The sequence below is a fragment of the Rana temporaria genome, chromosome 13 (genome assembly GCF_905171775.1).
Source record: "Rana temporaria chromosome 13, aRanTem1.1, whole genome shotgun sequence".
Taxonomy (NCBI): Eukaryota; Metazoa; Chordata; class Amphibia; order Anura; family Ranidae; genus Rana; species Rana temporaria.
In genome coordinates, this window is record NC_053501.1 from 25,545,824 (window position 1) to 25,565,917 (window position 20,094).

At 44.6% G+C, this 20,094-nt stretch overlaps 1 protein-coding gene across 2 annotated transcripts in view; it reads left to right on the forward strand.

Moving 5' to 3' along the window:
* Positions 1-7,881, forward strand: part of GNG2 (G protein subunit gamma 2) — an 87,115-nt gene extending 79,234 nt beyond the window's left edge. For both annotated transcript variants that reach the window (XM_040333878.1, XM_040333877.1), the window contains exon 4: positions 6,899-7,881. In XM_040333878.1, the coding sequence (XP_040189812.1) occupies positions 6,899-7,027 (129 nt within the window). In that variant the 3' untranslated portion in view covers positions 7,028-7,881. The remainder of the gene's footprint in view (positions 1-6,898) is intronic.
* The last annotated feature ends 12,213 nt before the right edge of the window (positions 7,882-20,094 follow it).

A 20,094-nucleotide genomic window follows, 5' to 3' on the forward strand; every position in this document is an offset into this window, starting at 1 on the left:
AAATAAACAATATTGATGAAAAGAAAATGTAAATTAATTAAAAATCAGCAGGAAAATATAAGGGGAAGAAGGAGATAATTAGGATTTAAAGCGGTGGTTCCCCCTAAAACAAATTTCTAACAATAGATTCGTAAGACCCGTTACACTGCGGGTAGGCTGGCTTTTTTTTTTTTTTTTTCGTACATACCGAGATCTCGCCGTCTCGTCCCTTGGCGGTGGGCGTTCCTAGTTGATTGACGTTCCTCGGACAGGCGCATACGTGACGTCACGACTTTCCGACAGAAGCCGAACGTCATTGCGCAGGCGCCGTATAGAGTCGGCTCTATACGGCGCCTGCGCAGCGACGTTCGGCTTCTTTCGGAAAGTCGTGACGTCACGTATGCGCCCGTCCGAGGAACGTCAATCAACTAGGAACGCCCACCGACAAGGGACGAAACGCCGAGATCGAGGTATGTACTAAAAAAAAAAAAAAAAAAAGCCAGCCTACCCGCAGTGTAAGGGGTCTTACGAATCTATTGTTAGAAATGTGTTTTAGGGGGAACCACCCCTTTAAGGTTTCAATTTATCTTGTTTTTGTTTTTTATTAACTTAAATACGGATCCACATACAGACCATCACTTGATCTACATATGAATTAAATAGAAACATTTTATTACAATGTATTTATCAATGAAGCTACAGAACACTGTTTAGAAGCTTTATTTCAATCAGTAGCAGCTGCAACCACTGTAATACAGAGCAAAATCAGCAATGGCGATTGGGCTCCGTCGTAACTCTGAGTTCGAGCCGTCGTATCTTGGCGCCTGATTCAAAGAATCAGATACGCCAAAATTTCACTAAGATACGACCAGCAGCAGAAAAGATAAACGGGATACCCACAAAGCACCTGGACGTTTTTTAGGGCATGCTCCCAAGATCCTCAATTGGCCAATTAAAAGTTCCAAAGTTCCCGTAAAATGAACTGATTTGTAGATTTCTCTTAAAGAGGAAGCAAACTTCCCTCGAATGTTTGTACCTATAGGTAAGCCTATAATAAGAAATACCTATAGGTACTGTAAATATCTCCTAAACTTGCATAGTGTATACTGCGCCACTGATGTAATCGGCGCATGCCCTCTGAAGGAACTGCCTCCCATGCCATCTCTTCGGAGTCGTGTGCCCTGACCCGAGGTGATGCCATGCGGCTCCGGCCAGGCACACAGCTGGAGCACGTGGACCCGGAAGGAAGACGGGCGAACATGAATACAAAAGTTCAACCAAAAAGATTCATCAGAAAACGTTTTTTCAGATGATCGCGGAGAAAGCATTGCTTCCCAAGATACATTTTAATAAAGCAAAATATATATTTTTTAATTATTATATGTTTGTATTTAGGGGTGCCCTTTCTGGCACGAAGTCCATGACAATGGCCTCTTTTGTCCCCTATAAATCTGACATTTACTAAAGCAACCAATGGGATGCTTCCTTACATCGTATAACCTACAGAAAACCCCAAACCTCTCAATTTTCCTGCCTTTATCCAGGTCAATTCTGTAAAAATTTCTGAGAGAAATGTACTGCTTAATTTTGATATAAGCTGTAATCACAGAGGAGTCATGAGACATGTTTTCCTGATCCTGCATAGAACACTGAAGCCACAAGAAGACGACGGGATGTTTTATTCAATCGCTGAAAATGGTGTACATCAAAACGCGCCCTTTCTGTGTCTTCGCTGTCCCACTGTCAAAGGCTGTGAGCGTCCATGATGTGCTGAATAATAGATACTGTAGCCTGCTGTACAGGCTTCCAGAACTGTCTAATATGGCCGGACCATAGAACAAGAAATTCTCTTTATTATAGAGTGATAAAGTTGAAATCTCATGTACTGACGTATTAAAACTGGTGCTGAGGGAAATATGAGGCACCTGCCCACCGCAATCAGTCAAAGGTTGGCTAATATTTTCCAACTTGTGTTGAGACAATAAAACCTTTGATGGGTGGCCGGGGTGGAGATACTAAACGTCCAACCTGGATTCCTTTGTAGGTGGATTGTCTTTTGTTCGTAAGGCCTCCTTTGGGTTCTCCACCTTTAAAGAGATCTAGAAATGTTATTCTATAAAAAAATTGCTGTGTGTCATTAAAATTTTCAGGTTTGACTTGAAGAAAAAGTGGCAACCCTAGTTCCAAGACAAATGCCCTTACTCGGGCCTACATTTCAGTTAACTATATTTCTGGCCTTTAACCCCCTTAGCGGTATCCCCAAGCGTGACTCCGGGTTGTTTTTCTATGCTAAGATGGGTATCCCCGCGTCATGCTCGGGGTAGATGTGCAGAGCGTGCAGCGGCGCGGCTTACCTTTCGCAGCATCCACAGACAAGTTACTCACCTTGTCCTTGGATCCTGCGATGCATCCCCGCTGTGTGAGCGAGCGGGTCCTCGCTCGATTCACAGTGTCCCCGTGTGCCGATCTCCTTTCCTTGGGACGTTACGACGCACGGGGGCGGAGAACGGCGCCAAATTCAAAAAAGTAAACAAACACTTTACATACAGTATACTGTAATCTTATAGATTACAGTACTGTATGTAAAAAATACACACCCCCCTTTGTCCCTAGTGGTCTGCCCAGTGCCCTACATGTTCTTTTATATAATAAAAACTGTTCTTTCTGCCTGCAAACTGTAGATTGTCCATAGCAACCAAAAGTGTCCCTTTATGTCAAAAGTGGTTTTAGAGCAGCTAGAAAACAGCGATAATAAATTAGAATCACTTGCAGAATTGTGTGATAGCGATTTGTGGGGAAATTCGTCATAAAAAAATAAAAGTAATGACAGCGACAATTCTGCAACTGAGCAAATTTCAGTGATTTTGAGTTGATTACATTATTGAATAATTTTTATTATAATTATATTATTATTTGTTATAATTATTTATTATATTATAATTTATAATTTTGTTTTAAAAAAAAAAATCATACCCGGAATGCCTACTAGACTCTTGTTTGGTCAGATTTAAATGAGTTCCTAAGAATTGCAGGCCTACAGTATAAAACGTCAAATTTCCTTGCAAAATAAATGTACCGCTTTTGGTACGTAATTCCAGACAGAATCATACCGCCGGGGAGGTTAAAGTGATTGGGAGTTGTAAAGGGAAAAATATTTTTTTTAATAACAAACATGTTATACTTACCTGCTCTGTGCAGCCCAGAACCACTTTAAAGTAATGAAGAAAAGATGATCCACACTCCGGTCGTTGCTCTTTAACCACTTAACCCCCGGACCATATTGCTGCCCAAAGACCAGAGCACTTTTTGCGATTCGGGACTGCGCCGCTTTAACTGACAATTGTGCGGTCGTGCGACGTGGCACCCAAACAAAATTGGCGTCCTTTTTTTCCCCACAAATAGAGCTTTCTTTTGGTGGTATTTGATCACCTCTGCGGTTTTTATTTTTTGCGCTATAAACAAAAATAGAGCGACAATTTTGAAAAAAATGAATATTTTTTACTTTTTGCTATAATAAATATCCCCCAAAAATATATAAAAAAAACTATTTTTTTCCTCAGTTTAGGCCGATACGTATTCTTCTACATATTTTTCGTAAAAAAAAATCCCAATAAGCGTTTATTGATTGGTTTGCGCAAAAGTTATAGCGTTTACAAAATAGGGGGTGTTTTTATGGCATTTTTATTAATATATTTTTTTACTAGTAATGGCAGGGATCAGCGATTTTTTTTCGGTACTGCGACATTATGGCGGACACTTCAGACACTTTTGACACATTTTTGGGACCATTGGCATTTTTATAGCGATCAGTGCTATAAAAATGCATTGGATTACTATAAAAATGCCACTGGCAGTGAAGGGGTTAACACTAGGGGGCGGGGAAGGGGTTAAGTATGTCCCTCTGTGTTATCTTACTGTGGGGGGGGGGGTGACCTCGCTAGGGGAAACACTGATCCTCTGTTCATACATTGTATGAACAAAAGATCAGCATTTCCCCCGCTGACAGGACCGAGAGCTGTGTGTTTACACACACAGCTCCCGGGCCCCGCTCTGTAACGAGCGATCGCGTGTGCCCGGCAGCGATCGAGCCCGCCGGGCACACGCATGGGAGTCGGGGGCGAGCGGGGGGCACGCGCGCCTCCGGCGGCGCGCACGCGCCGTATAGCTACAGGCTCTCGCCCAGGAGAGCCGACCTGCCGCCGTATAATGACGGTGCGCGGTCGGCTAGTGGTTAAAAAATCGTTGTTTTTATTAACAAGCCACAGTGAACCAACGCAAATGAGAACAGTTGACGCGTTTCAGCCTATAAGGCCTTAGTCATAACCACTTTAAAGTAAGCCTGTGCCAAGAATAATAATAAAGCGGTGCGCAAACTGTTGGTGCTATATAAATCTTGTATAATAATACTAATGATAAAATGCTATTGGAATTGTATAGCGAGCGCCAGGATGTGTCTGTAGGCTCTTTGATGCACTTTTATGGGCTTTCCAGGTGCTGCAATCCAGGAATGTGCTAATACGTATGTAAATAATAGTTAGAAACTAAACCCGTCCTACTTCCTGCTTCTTGGCATTGGTACATGGGAACAATAGTGAGATGGTGGAGGTGGGAAGCAAAAGGGAAACTATTCTCAATCACCGGAACACACAACACAAGGCCGACCTGCAGGCGGCCTTTTATAGTGTGGGGCGTGTACTAAACCCCCTGAGCCATAATTGGCCAAAGCCACCCTGGCTTTGGCCAATTACGGCTCTCTGTACTGACGGAGCTGTGATTGGCCAAGCATGCGGATCATAGTGCATGCTTGGCCAATCATCAGCGCGCAGTGCCGCAGTGAATTATGGGCCGTGGCGCGTCACTCGAATTTGGCGAGAACGACCCGTTTTGTTCGTATTTCAATGAACGATCGAACATACGTTTGACTCGAACACGAAGCTCATCCCTATATAGAATGTTCTACAGTTATGTGATCACCCAAATATATTGTGAACTGTAGGTAAAATTATTTTTAGTAGGGGTTCCTCTAGACCTGCAAAATATTTTAAGGAATCTTCTGGGGCAAAATAGTTGGGAAAGGCTGCTTTACATCAACTAAAAAGTAGAGGTTTGGCTTCAGTTGAGTTTCCAGCCATTGGAAGTAGAGAAGGTTTGTCCAAGGTTTTTTATTTATTGCAAAAGTTGGTTTAGTTTTATTCGGTATTAAAGTGGATGTAAACCCCTCTCATCCTTTCTAAACTCCTGCCATAGTGCTGATCTATAAGGATATAGATGTCTCCTGAATGTATCCTTACCTGTCAAATGTCTCCCCTCTGTCTGTTATAAGAACTGAAAAACAGCAGATTCTGTGGGTGGGTCTGTTGTCTGGAGCTCTGTGGGTGGAGTCATGATGTCAGTAGACTACCCACCCACCTCTACATTCCCCTTGTCAACATGCATTTTGTCCTATGTATTACTTACACTGACTTCTGCTATGATCACTAACATCCAGTCAAAATCCAGAAAAGTAACCACCTGACTTCAGAAAAGGAGAGGGGGTGGAAATAAAAAAATAATGCCTGTCCTCCAGGCTAGTGAATGAGATATGTAAATAACCTGTCACTCACAGCAAGGGGGCGGAACGGAGCAAGGTTTTTCTCTGTTAGTCCGTTTTATCTCACTGAACAATAAAAGAGGATTGCTCAGAGCTGGATTAACTATTTGTGGCAAGACTGGGCACAGATGATAGGAAATCTTTTACTCTACATTGTGACGGCAAAAAAAAAAATTCGACCTCCCCCCCTCTCTCTCACTTTTTTTCTGTCCTCCTTTTCTTTGATTTTCAATTACTATAGATGTTACTAAGTATAAAGGTTACCGTGATGCTACTATGGTAAGGTCCTACACCACCTGACTCCTTTGAGATATTTCTGTAATTGGTGGAAGGACCAGCAGTAAAGAGTGAGGGTGTCTGTCCCTCCCCTTTCCTATGCTAGGCTAACCCTGGACAGGCACGAGCAGGCCCGGCCTTGGGGCGGCAGGGTGCCAAGGGGCGGCAGTGGCATGGATTCCCCCGATGCCCGTAACATACAGTTAAGGGCGGTAAGTTATGGGGGAATCCGCTCGCTCCTTAACAAGTGATTGCGGCGATGTCGCCGAAATCACTTGTAAAATGTGTGCTCCCGTCCGTCCTCCCCTCCCCCCCACCCCACATACCTCTCACTGCTGGCTCTGTCTTCGGGACTCCGTCCTCCCCCCGGCCACCGAGTCTGTCTCCTGTTCCTGCTGCCGATGTACACAGTGAGAGGGGAGAGCTGTGCTCTTCCCATCTCAGCTGTGACAGGAGTTCTAGCACAGTGCTAGGACTCCTGTTTTGGAGGTGACAGGGTCAATAAAGAGAACCTGTCACCTCCAATTGCTATCACACAGGGAATTGTTTTATCCTGTATGATAGCAAAAAGGTTAAGTGAAAAAAAAAAATTGATAAAAAATAAATAAATAATAAGAAATAATAATTAATAAAATAAAGAAAAATAATAAGAAAATTATACAAAAATAAAAAAAAGTAAGCGACAAGCTACAAATAAATAAAAATAAAAAAGTGATAAAAAAGTAAAAAAAAAAGAAAAAATATTTGAACTAACCGTGCCGCCCCTGCCATCCGATTGCCATTCTCTGTTGATTTGGGGGGGGGGGGGTAGTTCGGTTGGCGGAGAGGGGGTGCATTGCGGAACCTGGCATTGGGGCAGCAGGGAGAGCAAATCCGGCCCTGGGCACGAGCACTTAATGTTGTAATCTTGTGCCCTTTTGTTGCGTTTGTATTGCTACTATGTTTTGTATTGAACCTTTACAAAATAAAAAATTGTTATTTGATAAAATAAAAAAAAGTTGGAATGCACGTTCTTCCACTTTAAGAATATTCCTAAAATGTTTTGTCTTCAAGGTATCGAAGGCGGCAGCAGACTTGATGGCCTACTGTGAAGCCCACTCCAAGGAAGACCCATTACTGACCCCAGTGCCTGCTTCAGAAAACCCTTTTAGAGAGAAGAAGTTTTTCTGTGCCATCCTGTGAAGTGGGAGTGACGCCTTGCACCACCAGGCTTTCCAAATGCCGATTTTTAGAATTTTTAACACCAAGAACTCCTTATACAGTCTGCAGAAAAACAGCAACCGCATAACAACAAATAATACGTAATAGCTGGAAACGTGGATGCTCGTGTTGCAAATACACGGCACCCATTTGGAACAAGACAAAGTTCTTGCGACAAAAACTTGCTGTCTTTTCCAGGTCGTAGAAAGAAAAAAAATTGTAAAGTATAAAGCTTTGTGACACTTAAGTTAAGATCCTGTTTCTTTAGGTTTGTTTTTATTATTATTATAATTATTTTTTATCATACGGTTTTGTTCCTGATATTCTGTTAATTTAAAAATGTTGAGGTTTAAATTGTCATTACTAGCAGCAGGAAAAAAAAACACATTTTACAACGGTGTTTATATGTCATATTTTGATATTGTGCATTGTTAGAGTAGCACAACAATGGTTTTCACGGTTGGGATGGTTTACTTTACACAAATAAATGTTCACAGCACGTACCGTACTTAGGGACTTTGCAGGATGCCATCTTTCACTATAATGATATTGCTATTTTGTGTTCATAAAGTAGACGGGAATCTGACCACAATTTTTAATATTTTTTGATGTAGTTTTTGAATCTGCAAAAAAAAAACAAACAAAAAAAAATTGTCTAGTGCCATCATTTTTTTTAATATCAATTTCTAGAAACTGTACAAGGCATTCTACATGGAAGCAAAATTATACACTTTCCACATAACGTAATAAGCCGCAAGTAGCTGTTACTCTGCCATTGTGATTTTGTAATAGATATGAATGGTGCAAAGGAAGATGTAATTAAATAATGAACGCTATGTTAGATTTTTGAGTATTTTTAAGACTTTCTAAAACCAGCATCACCCCAGACATGGCATCCATTTTCATATGAATGCACCATGGCAGTTCTAGGACAGTGCTGTCCAATTTAGACCTCCAAGGCAGGTGTCCCAATACTTTTGGTAATTTAGTGTAGCTATGGGAGGCAGTAGCACAGTTTTGATTTTTTTTTTTTCTAAAAAAAGCTTGGCTCCAGGCCTATGTTTAAATAATGTTATATGAAATACATATTTGAGAGCTGTTTTACCTCCCAAATGATTTGAAATGTTACCCATCTATGTCTGAGATACACTATGGTCCAGATTCTCAAAGGGCTTACGACGGCGCAACGCCATGTACGCCGTCGTAAGTCCTAATCTGGCCCGTCGTGTATATGCGACTGATTCTGATTCTTAGAATCAGTTACACATAGATATCCATTAGATCCGACAGGCGTAAGGCTCTTAAGCCGTCGGATCTTAACTGCAATTTTTTTTTGTTGCCCGCTAGGTGGCGCTTCCGTCGTTTTCCCCGTCGAGTATGCAAATTAGCTAGATACGCAAATTCCCGAACGTACGCGCGGCCGACGCAGTAAAGTTACGACGTTTACGTTAGGTTTTTCCGGCGTAAAGTTGCCCCTGCTTTATGAGGGGCAACCAATGTTAAGTATGGTCATCGTTCCCACGTCAAAATTTATAAATTTACGTAGTTTGCGTAAGTCATCCGTGAATGGGGCTGGACGCCATTTACGTTCACGTCGAAACCAATGACGTCCTTGCGACGTCATTTGGACCAATGCACCCTGGGATATTTTACAGACGGCGCATGCGCAGTACGTTCGGCGCGGGAACGCGCTTAATTTAAATGCTACACGCCCCCTACCCGCCTATTTTGAATTAGGCGGGCTTGCGCCGGGTGATTTACGCTACGCCGCCGCAGCTTTACAGGCAAGTTCCTTGTGAATAAAGCACTTGCCTGAAAAACTTGTGGCGGCGTAACGTAAATGAGATACGTTACGCCCGCCCTAAGTTACGCCATTCTACGAGAATCTGGGCCTATATGGACAAGCACTTGTGTAGACCCTTAAAATCGGACCTACTATATAACCAAATGTTTGTAGACCCCACTCCAAACACAGTTTAGCTATGTAGTGTGGACCCTTTATGGGCCCCGCAGATTTGTCCCAGGTTCTCTTCCCGCGTAGGTTTTAAGGCAGCCAGACACAAAGCGGCATAAACAGTCTCACAACTCAAGGACCAGGCAGGGAATGTCTTTTTAGGATTTAATGCACAATAAACTTTTTGATAGGATGCAAGGTGAGCTTTGGGATACTCCAGAATTAGTGCACTAAGTAAGCGGAGGACACTCTTGGTTTTGTCTTCACTCTTCAGAACAATACTCCTCTTGGCAGATCATAGGAGAACAAGCAACCCTGGGACTCTAAGCAAAGAAATGGCTCCAAATCCCCAACACTGGAGCAAATGGTTAAAGCAGCAACATTCACTAAGATCTCACACATTGGCATATACTCATAATGTCCCTGTGTACTTGGATGCCTCCGTTCAATACTGGCCAGACACTTCTCCTGGGAACCTCCAGGCCAAATCCACAGTCAAAGAGGAAGTAAACCCAGTTTAAAAAAAAATGCATGCGCCATAGACATCGGCGTCCATGATTTTAGTAAATCTCTCCTAAACTGTGGAGGTTTAGGAAATATTTCAAGCACCTACAGTTAAGCCTTAATCTAGGCTTACCTGTAGGTTAAAGTGGTTGTAAAAGGTTTACAACCACTTTAACCCCCTTTGAATTGGCTCTAGCTCCTTTCACAAAATTGGCCCTTCAGCTCACACTTGAGCCGGGACCTCGAACCTCTGCAAGCTTTAGCTACTCTGCCAAGAAGGGTGGCGTCTTTCAGACTCAGATCTTCTCCTGGACAAGAACCCTGCTTCTCCAGGCCCCAGACTATTTATGAAATCATCAGCCCCCTACTGGGCATCCTCTCCACCAGGCTGAGACCACATGGGTATTGAGGCCCAGGATCTGCCTCTTCCAACCCGCTACATTCTAGAATCTATTATGCCGCGTACAGACGGTCGTTTTTTGTGATGAAAAGGTCTTTTCCTCCAACATCAGTAATCATCAAGCCGACACCCTACATACTTGCTCTTGAAACTCAGGACACTGTTACCCCCCCCCCCCCCCCCATGGTGCACATTTCCTCCACACACCTTTATGGTGGGAGCACCCAAATCATTTGTCAAGGCAATTGTGTGCAGCACACCTAATCAGTTCCCGGTGTTGGTTCTCTCTCTGTCTGAGCTCTCCTGTACAGGCAACTGCAAGAGGCTGATACCAAGCTGTTATAGCTGCAAAGAGTGGGCCAACTCAATATTGAACCCTACAGACTGTGGGCCTGATCTACAGAAGGGATTCGCCGGCGTATCTACTAATACGCCGTCGTATCCCTGTTTCTATCTATGGAACTGATCCACAGAATCAGTTTCTCATAGATAGGCAGAAGATCCGACATGTGTAAGGGACTTACACTGTCGGATCTTAGGATGCAGTACCGCAGCCGCCGCTGGGGGCATTTCTCGTCGAAATCCAGCGTCGGGTATGCAAATTAGCACTTACGGAGATCCACGAAGCTTTTACGCTTCGTTTTTTCTCCGTAAGTATTAGTTTGCCGTCGCAAAATTAGGGCTGCTTTTACAAAGTGTAAAGTTAGTACACCATGTAAAAGTAGACCCTTCTTTCCCGCGACGCTGTCAAATTTTTTTTTAAATTTTTTTTTTCCCGCCGCATCTCTTTTTTTCCCGACGCAACTTTTTTTACCCGGTGCAATTCACAAAACTCGGCGTAACGTAATTTCCCGCAATGCACGTCGGGAAAATTGCATCGGGAGCATGCGCAGTACTAATTTAAATGGGACTTGCCCCATTAGATTGGGCACGCCTTGCGCCGGCCGGATTTAAGTTACACCGCTCAAAATTTCTAGGTAAGTGCTTTGTGGATCGGGCACTTAGGTAGAAATTTTCCGGTGGTGTAACTTAAATCCGAATATTTAAGTTACACCCGCTGGCTGTGGATCTGGCCCTGTGTGTGTGTAAAGGCAGGTGTCCTAATACTTTTGGTTATATAGTGTATTTGTGGCCACTTGCATGTAATCTCTCATGCAGTGATTACATGCGAGTGATCAGCCTTGGACACAGGTAGTCTGCCTCCAGGGTCAATCACTCGCATGAGCGATTATATGCTGCAAGAGCCAGCAGCTTCCTATTACTTTCAATGGGTCTGCTCTCAGCTAATCGCAGGAACCCACTTGAGGTTCTCACATTTAATGGAAGTGCCAGTACATTTGTAGGTGTGAATGCACCCTAAAGGGTAACTCCACTTTCATGGAAATAAAACCTGGAAAATACACACAAAAAATAGCATAGTATATACGGTACAATTGCTACGCAAGCCATGTTGTAATTGAATGTTATTAAAAATTACCTTTCCTTTTCAATCTGCAGCCGCTCTAATTTCCTGTATTCGGCACACAATTGGTTTACAGAACACTTCCAAAAAAAACGATGTGATTGGCTCGTTGATTTTCCTCGAAGTCTGCACTATGATACAAGTCCGATTTTAGGCCCCATGTGATAGAAAAAAATAGCAAAAAATTATATATATAGGCCCAGATTCTCGTAGAATGGCGTAACTTCGGGCGGGCGTAACGTATCTCATTTACGTTATGCCGCCGCAAGTTTTTCAGGCAAGTGCTTTATTTACAAAGAACTTGCCTGTAAAGTTGCGGCGGCGTAGCGTAAATCACTCGGCGTAAGCCCACCTAATTCAAATTAGGCGTGTAGCATTTAAATTAAGCGCGTTTCCGCGCCAAATGTACTGCGCATGTGCCGTCCGTAAAATATCCCAGGGTGCATTGCTCCAAATGACGTCGCAAGGACGTCATTGGTTTTGACGTGAACGTAAATGGCATCCAGCCCCATTCACGGACGACTTACGCAAACAACGTAAATTTATACATTTCGAAGCGGGAACGACGGCCATACTTAACATTGGTTGCGCCTCATATAGCAGGGGCAACTTTACGCTGGGACATGCCTAACGTAAACGTCGTAACTTCACTGCGCCGGCCACGCGTATGTTCGGGAATTTGCGTATCTAGCTAATTTGCATACTCGACGGGGAGAACGACGGAGGCGACACCTAGCGGACAAAAAAAAATTGCATTTAAGATCCGACTGCGTAAGAGACTTACGCCTGTCGGATCTAATGGATATCTATGCGTAACTGATTCTAAGAATCAGTCGCATAGATACGACGGCCCAGATTAGGACTTACGACGGCGTACATGGCGTTGCGCCGTCGTAAGCCCTTTGAGAATCTGGGCCATAGCGTATACTAGTCGTATTGTAATTGAATGTTTTTAAAAAAAAATCTGCTTGTGTGATTGGCTCACTGATTTCCCCAGAAATCTGCACTAAGATACAAGTCAGCTTTCAGGCATCCCCTGCAACAAAAACATCATTTTTGGTAAGATACTCCCAATAGGAAATCACATCTAAAGGGATGCAGACCCTGCAATTTTCCTCATTAGTGCCCTGCAGGTGCACAGCTTGTTGATAATTATAAAACCACTCCCATTATTTTTAGCACCTGGACACCGACAAACACACAGGGATGTGTTCAGAATAACAAAAGGTAGGAATCTGCAACAAAGTTTCTTCAAATCCTTGCAATGTACAGAGATCGCCCAGAGGGAAATGTGTTGTTTTTTTTTTTCAACAAAATTGGAGTTACTCTGGGCCAGATTCACAGAAGAAATACGCCGGAGTATCTACTGATTTTCAAATTTGCCGCGTCGTATCTTAATTTGTGATTCACAAACAAGATATAACGGCATTTGGCTAAGATTCGACAGGCTTACGGCTTCGTACGCCTTCGGATCTTAGGCTGCAATACTTCGGCCACCGCTGGGTGGAGTTCGCGTCATTTTCCAGCGTCGGGTATGCAAATTAGCTTTTACGGCGATCCACGAAGGTACTCGCGTGCGTTACGTCGTCGCAAGTCGTTTTTTCCCGGCGCAAAGTTAAGCCTGCTTTTTCATGGCTTAACTTTAGAGCAGCCATGTTAAAGTATGGCCGTCGTTCCCGCGTCGAATTAAAATTTTTTTTTTGCATAAGTACGTTACGCACGTCGCCATTCACAAACACGTCGGGGCGCCGTAATTTTGCGCAAAGCACGGCGGGAAATTTCCAAACGGAGCATGCGCAGAACGTTCGTCGCGGGAACGTGCCTAATTTAAATGGTACACGCCCCATTTGAATTAGGCGGGCTTGCGCCGGACAGCTTTACGCTACGCCGCCGAAAGTTTACACGCAAGTGCTTGGTGAATCAGGCACTTGCGCTGAAAACTTGCGGCGGTGTAACGTAAAGACGATACGTTACGCCGCCTGATTTATACCTGAATCTGGCCCTCTAAGTTTTGGGGAGATACACCCCAAAGGTTTGCCACTTCTAAAGGGATGAAGACACTGTAATGCCCCGTACACACAATCGAAAATTCCGACATCAAAAGTCCGATGTGAGCTTTTGAATGGAAATTCTGACCGTGTGTATGCGCCATCAGACTTTTGCTGTCGGAATTTCCGCCAACAAAAGAAGGAGAGCTGGTTCTCAAATTTTCAGACGGAAAAAAGTTCCTATCGGAAAATCCGATCATCAGTAGCAATTCCGACGCACAAAATCCTTGTAAAACTAGCATTCGGAATGGAAATATCACATTCGTCACACTGCAAATTATTGCATCGTTCAATGCAGCGCATGAAAAGCGCAAATCGTCTCTCACCAAACTTTTACTAACACGAGGATCAGCAAAAGCAGCCCAAAGGGTGGCGCAGTTTGAATGGAACTTCCCCTTTATAGTGCCATCGTACGTCATCGCGCTTTGGACTGGCGGTATTTGACCTGAACGTGTGTATGCAAGGCAGGTTTGGGAGGAATCCCGTCGGGAAAAACGTTTTTTTTTTCCTGTAGAGAAAAATGGTCATGTGTACGAGACGTCAGGCCTGATTCACACCTATGAATTTTGCAGATTTGCACTTCAGAACGTGTTCCATTGGAAATCATGTAAAAGCAGCAGTAAACCGTAAAAAAAACCTGCAAGACAATATCATAATGTGCTAGTATGCATGTCAGGGGCATCATGCATGGTGAATATCTCCTAAACGGCACACATTTAGGAGATATTCATTTTACCTATCGGTAAGCTTTATTAACCACTTCCCGCCCGGTCAATAGACAATTGACGTCCGGGAAGTGGTTGTGAAATCCTGACTGGACGTCTATTGACGTCCTGCAGGATTACATGCCGGCGCGCTCTCCGTGGGGGCGCGCAGCGCAGCGATCGGTGATGCGGGTTGTCAGTCTGACACCCTGCATCTCCGATCTCGGTAAAGAGCCTCCGGCAGAGGCTCTTTACCACGCGATCAGCCGTGTCCAATCACGGCTGATCACGATGTAAACAGGATGAGCCGTCGATAGCGATCGGCGGCTCTCCTGACGGGGGGTTCGCGCTGATTATTTATGAGCGCAGCCCCCCCCCTCAGATGCCCACACTGGACCACCAGGGAAGGGCAGTAAAAAAAAAGAGAGAATAGATGCCAATCAGTGCCCACAAATGGGCACTGACTGGCAACATGGGTACTGGCATAAACAAGTGATGCCCAGCAATGCCATCAGTGCCACCCCTCAGTGTCCATCAGTGCCACCCCTCAGTGTCCATCAGTGCCACCCCTGAGTGCCCATCCATGCCCAGTGCTCACCTATCAGTGCCCATCTGTGCCACCCATAAGTACCTATCAGTGCCACTCATAAGTGCCGCCCATGAGTGTCCATCAGTGTCGCCTATGAGTGCCCATCAGTGCCACCTATGAGTGCCCATCAGTGCCACCTATAAGTGCCCATCAGTGCCGCATACCAGTGCCGCCTATCAGTCAGCGCCGCCAACAGTGCCGCCTCACCGGTGCCGATCAGGGCCGCCTTACCGGTGCCCATCAGTGCCACTTCATCGGTGCCTGTAATCGAAGTAGAAAACTTACTTATTTACCAAAAAAAATTACTAATTACCAAAAAAATTAACAGAAAAAAAATAAAAACTTAATTTTTTTCAAAATTTTCGGTCTTTTTTTAGTTGTTGCGCAAAAAAATCAAATCGCAGAGGTGATCAAATACCACCAAAAAAAGCTCTATTTGTTGGACCAAAATGATAAAAAAATTGTTTGGGTACAGTGTAGCATGACCGTGCAATTGTCATTCAAAGTGCGACAGCGCTGAAAGCTGGCTTGGGCAGGAAGGTGCGTAAGTGCCTGGTATGGAAGTGGTTAAAGGCATACCTGTAGGTAAAAATCACCTAGCCGGCAATACAACCACTTTAAATGGACTGTAGTGCAAATCTGCAAAATGCCAAAAGCATTAAAAATGCATTAGGTGTGAATCAGACCTAAAGGCCTAGGAATTCAGTCATGTGATACCGGCTGGAAAAGAGTTCAGTCTGGGTGAATTTGTACTTTAGAGGATACCATGTGACTAGGCGATCTACTGTAGGTGTCAATGATAGATTAACGACACCCGGAAACATTTATTTATTAATAAATGAATATTTAATGTATAACTTAACAAAAGCCATATGAATAAAAATATATATAAAACTTTTTTTTTGGAATTAGATGCAGTTTAATCAAAAGTTTTGAGAGCATGAGGTTTACACATTTTTTTTTTTTTTGCAGCATTTTTCATACGAAACTGATGTACACTTTCTTTGTCGAGATCTTCAAACTTTCTCTTTTTAGATTTTTCTAAATTTTTTTTGTCATTTTACTGCCACCTACAGGTTTTAGACATGTACTGCAATTATCTCCTAATGGGAAAAAATGTCATATGCTGTTAGAGTGGTTGATTTACTAAAACTGCAAAATCGGGTGCAGCTGTGCATAGAAACCAATCAGCTTCCAGTTTGTTTTTGATTGTTTTTTTATATCAAAGCTTAAAGGGACACTAAAGGTTCCCGTTTAAAAAAACAAAAACAAACATGTCATACTTACCTCCATTGTTCAGCTCGTTTTGCACACAGTGGCCCCTATCCTGGTCTTCTGGGGTCCCTCTGCGGCTGTCTCGGCTCCCCCCTGCAAGAAGTAGCCCCCTTCATAAGAGCTCTCTCCCATGGGGGTTAGTTCTTGTGGGCACGCTCCCATGATACAGCCAGCGGCTATAGCCCCAGACTGTATCACTCGGCCCCGGCGCACTGCGTCATTGGATGTGATTGACAGCAGCGTGAGCCAATGGCTGCTGCTGTCAATCCATCCAATCTAGCCAATCAATGGCCAGACCTGAGTGGAGAAGAGGACGTCAGGGGCAAGCGCAGCAGGTGAACGGGCTCAGGTTAATAAAACGGGGGGGGGGGGGGTGTCATTGCCAGGTTTTTGTTCACCTTAACTGCTTGCCGACCAGCCGCCGCAGTTATACGGCGGCAGGTCGGCTCTGCTGGGCGAGAGCACGCAGCTATACGTCACTTCGCCCAGCAGCGAATAGGGGGGCGCGCGCACCCCCACCTCCCGTACGCGTGCCCGGCGGGCGCGATTGCGGCCAGGCACACGCGATCACTCGTTACAGAGCGAGGACTGGGAGCTGTGTGTGTAAACACACAGCTCCCGGTCCTGTCAGGGAGAGAAATACAATGTATGAACAGAAGATCAGTCATTTCCCCATGTCAGTCCACCCCCCCTACAGTTAGAACACACCCAGGGAACATACTTAACCCCTTCCCCGCCCCCTAGCGTTAACCCCTTCACTGCCAGTGGAATTTTTATAGTAATCCAATGCATTTTTATAGCACTGATTGCTATAAAAATGCCAATGGTCCCAAAAAGGTGTCAAAAGTGTCCGAAGTGTCCGCCATAATGTCGCAGTACCAAAAAAAAAAAAAATCGCTGATCGCCGCCATTACTAGTAAAAAAAAAAAATATTAATAAAAATGCCATAAAAATACCCCCTATTTTGTAAACGCTATAACTTTTGCGCAAACCAATCAATATACGCTTATTGCGATTTTTTTTATACGAAAAATATGTAGAAGAATACGTATCGGCCTAAACTGAGGAAAAAAAACATTTTTGATATATTTTTTGGGGGTATTTATTATAGCAAAAAGTGAAAAATATATATTTTTTTCAAAATTGGCGCTATTATTGTTTATAGCGCAAAAACTAAAAACCGCAGAGGTGATCAAATACCACCAAAAGAAAGCTCTATTTGTGGGGGAAAAAGGACGCCAATTTTGTTTGGGAGCCACGTCGCACGACCGCGCAATTGTCAGTTAAAGCGACGCAGTGCCGAATCGCAAAAAGTGCTCTGGTCTTTGACCAGCAATATGGTCCGGGGGTTAAGTGCCTTAAGCCTTGTACACACGCTTAGATTTTCAGATGACCGAATGTCCATTTTTTGGGGCATGCTTGTCTCATGTGCACAAAGCAAGGTCCATAAAGACATGGATGAGCGAGTTTGGGGTGGCGAACTTGACTGGCCTGCACAGAGTCCTGACCTCAACCCGATAGAAAACCTTTGGGATGAATTAGAATGGAGACTGCGAGCCAGGCCTTCTCGTCCACATGAATGCCTGACCTCCTGTTTAGTGTGGTCAGTGTTTAATAGGAAAGCAATGGGACTAGCAGGAACAACAGGAATTTCATATAAAGGAAGCAATACAAAAAGAAAAGGATACAGTCACATACAAGTACATGGTACAGCAGGCACATATCAGGAATATGAAATGCTGGGGTAACAAATGTTTTATCTTGATCATGCAGTGCAGTCTCTGGTTTTCCAAACACATTGGGGATGATTTACTAAAACTGGAGCTCTTTGGGCATGGCTGAGCAGCGGATGTAACCAGACGTGTGCACTGCTCTCTACACCGAAGATCCTGCATATTATCCTTGGGGTGACCTGCTATAGCACCCAATTGGCCTAAAAAACATACCCGTAGACTGGCACAGCACTGCGGCATCTTCTGGGCAGCTTGCACCGATCTCTCCCATGGCTAAAAAGCTGAAAGAAGCTTGTTCTTTCCCTGACCTGGCGATCCAAGATGGCGACCGGACACATCGCTCATCAAAAGACAAGAACAAGGAGGCCGCGCAGAAATAATTACCAGACCCTTATCCGAGCACACAGCCCGGCAGGTCAGGAAAGGGGGTGGGGACGAGCGAGCACCCCCCCTTCTAAACCGTACCAGGCCACATGCCTTCAACATGGGGGGGGGGTACTTGTGCAATAGAAAACTCTTAGAGGGACAGTGCACCACCCACAGAAGGGCCCCACCAAAAGCCAGCCAGTGTTAACTGACGCCAGGTACTTTCAGCCACCTTCAGGGGTACCCCATACACTAAAACGCACACTGTCACCCGCTGCCGATGTTATCTGCATAGCGTGCATCTATAGACCCTTTTTACATTCTGAGTAAGTTGATCCTGTTATAGAGACTCTAGTTGCACCTATTATAGTTCAGTTTGATATAGTTTTTTGAGGGCCAGTTACATACCTCCCAACTTTTTGAGATGGGAACGAGGGACACCTATTAGCAAAAGATGTAGGCATAGGACCACGCCCCTTAAAGGAGATATATCCAAAAAACAATATTGATTAAAACCACAAGTGCTTTTTTCACCACTACTATTCCTATATATTGGCTTTTAAAACTTGCAGTTGCGGCGCTTTAGAAATTGGATGAAAGGTTTAGCACTGGGAAACACTTTTGTAAAGCTAAATATTGCATTTCATATATAACTATACAGATCAGACCAAAATGAATGGACAAATGAGGAGAAAAGAGAGACAGAGGGACTTTGTTCCAAGTCAGGGACAGTCCCTCGTAATCAGGGACAGTTGGGAGCTATGGGGTTAGTGGGTCATTGACTGTTCATCTATTAGAGCGCCCTTAGGTCTGTGTAATTATCTGTTTATTGATTCGTGCCTTGTTTAATTGCATTTGTCAAAATACATATTAATGAATTTACCAGTAATCAGCTTCTGGCTTAATTCCTGTGTATTATTATGGAGCGGTAGCTTACTAACTCCTAAATCACACAGGTGTAAATGGCTTTTAACCCTGTGACAGAAGAGAGCACCCCCAGACAGAACAGAGCACCACCAGACAGAACAGAGCACCCCCAGACAGAACAGAGCACCCGCAGACAGAACAGAGCACCCCCAGACAGAACAGAGCACCCACAGACAGAACAGAGCACCCACAGACAGAACAGAGCACCCCCAGACAGAAAAGAGAACCCCCAGACAGAACAGAGCACCCCCAGACAGAATAGAGCACCCCAGACAGAACAGAGCACCCCAGACAGAACAGAGCACCACCAGACAGAACAGAGCACCACCAGACAGAATAGAGCACCCCCAGACAGAACAGAGCACCACCAGACAGAACAGAGCACCCACAGACAGAAAAGAGCACCCACAGACAGAACAGAGCACCACCAGCCAGAACAGAGCACCCCCAGACAGAACAGAGCACCCCCAGACAGAACAGAGCACCACCAGCCAGAACAAAGCACCCACAGACAGAACAGAGCACCCACAGACAGAACAGAGCACCCCCAGACAGAAAAGAGAACCCCCAGACAGAACAGAGCACCCCCAGACAGAATAGAACACCCCAGACAGAACAGAGCACCCCCGACAGAACAGAGCACCACCAGACAGAACAGAGCACCCCCAGACAGAACAGAGCACCCCCCGACAGAACAGAGCACCCCCAGACAGAACAGAGCACCCCCAGACAGAACAGAGCACCACCATACAGAACAGAGCACCACCAGACAGAACAGAGCACCCACAGACAGAGCACCCCCAGACAGAACAGAGCACCCCCAGACAGAGCACCCACAGACAGAACAGAGCACCACCAGACAGAACAGAGCACCCACAGACAGAACCGAGCACCACCAGACAGAACAGAGCACCCACCATCACCAGCAGCTCCTGCAGGGGTAAGCGCTACAATAATAAATGCACATTTTTTTCCATAAAGCGTTGCACCCACAAATAAGTGGATTGTGAGTACAATGCCAGGCTCCTGCAGACACCCAGTTTAGCAGTCTGCTCATACCTCCCATATGGGCAGGCAGATACTGAAG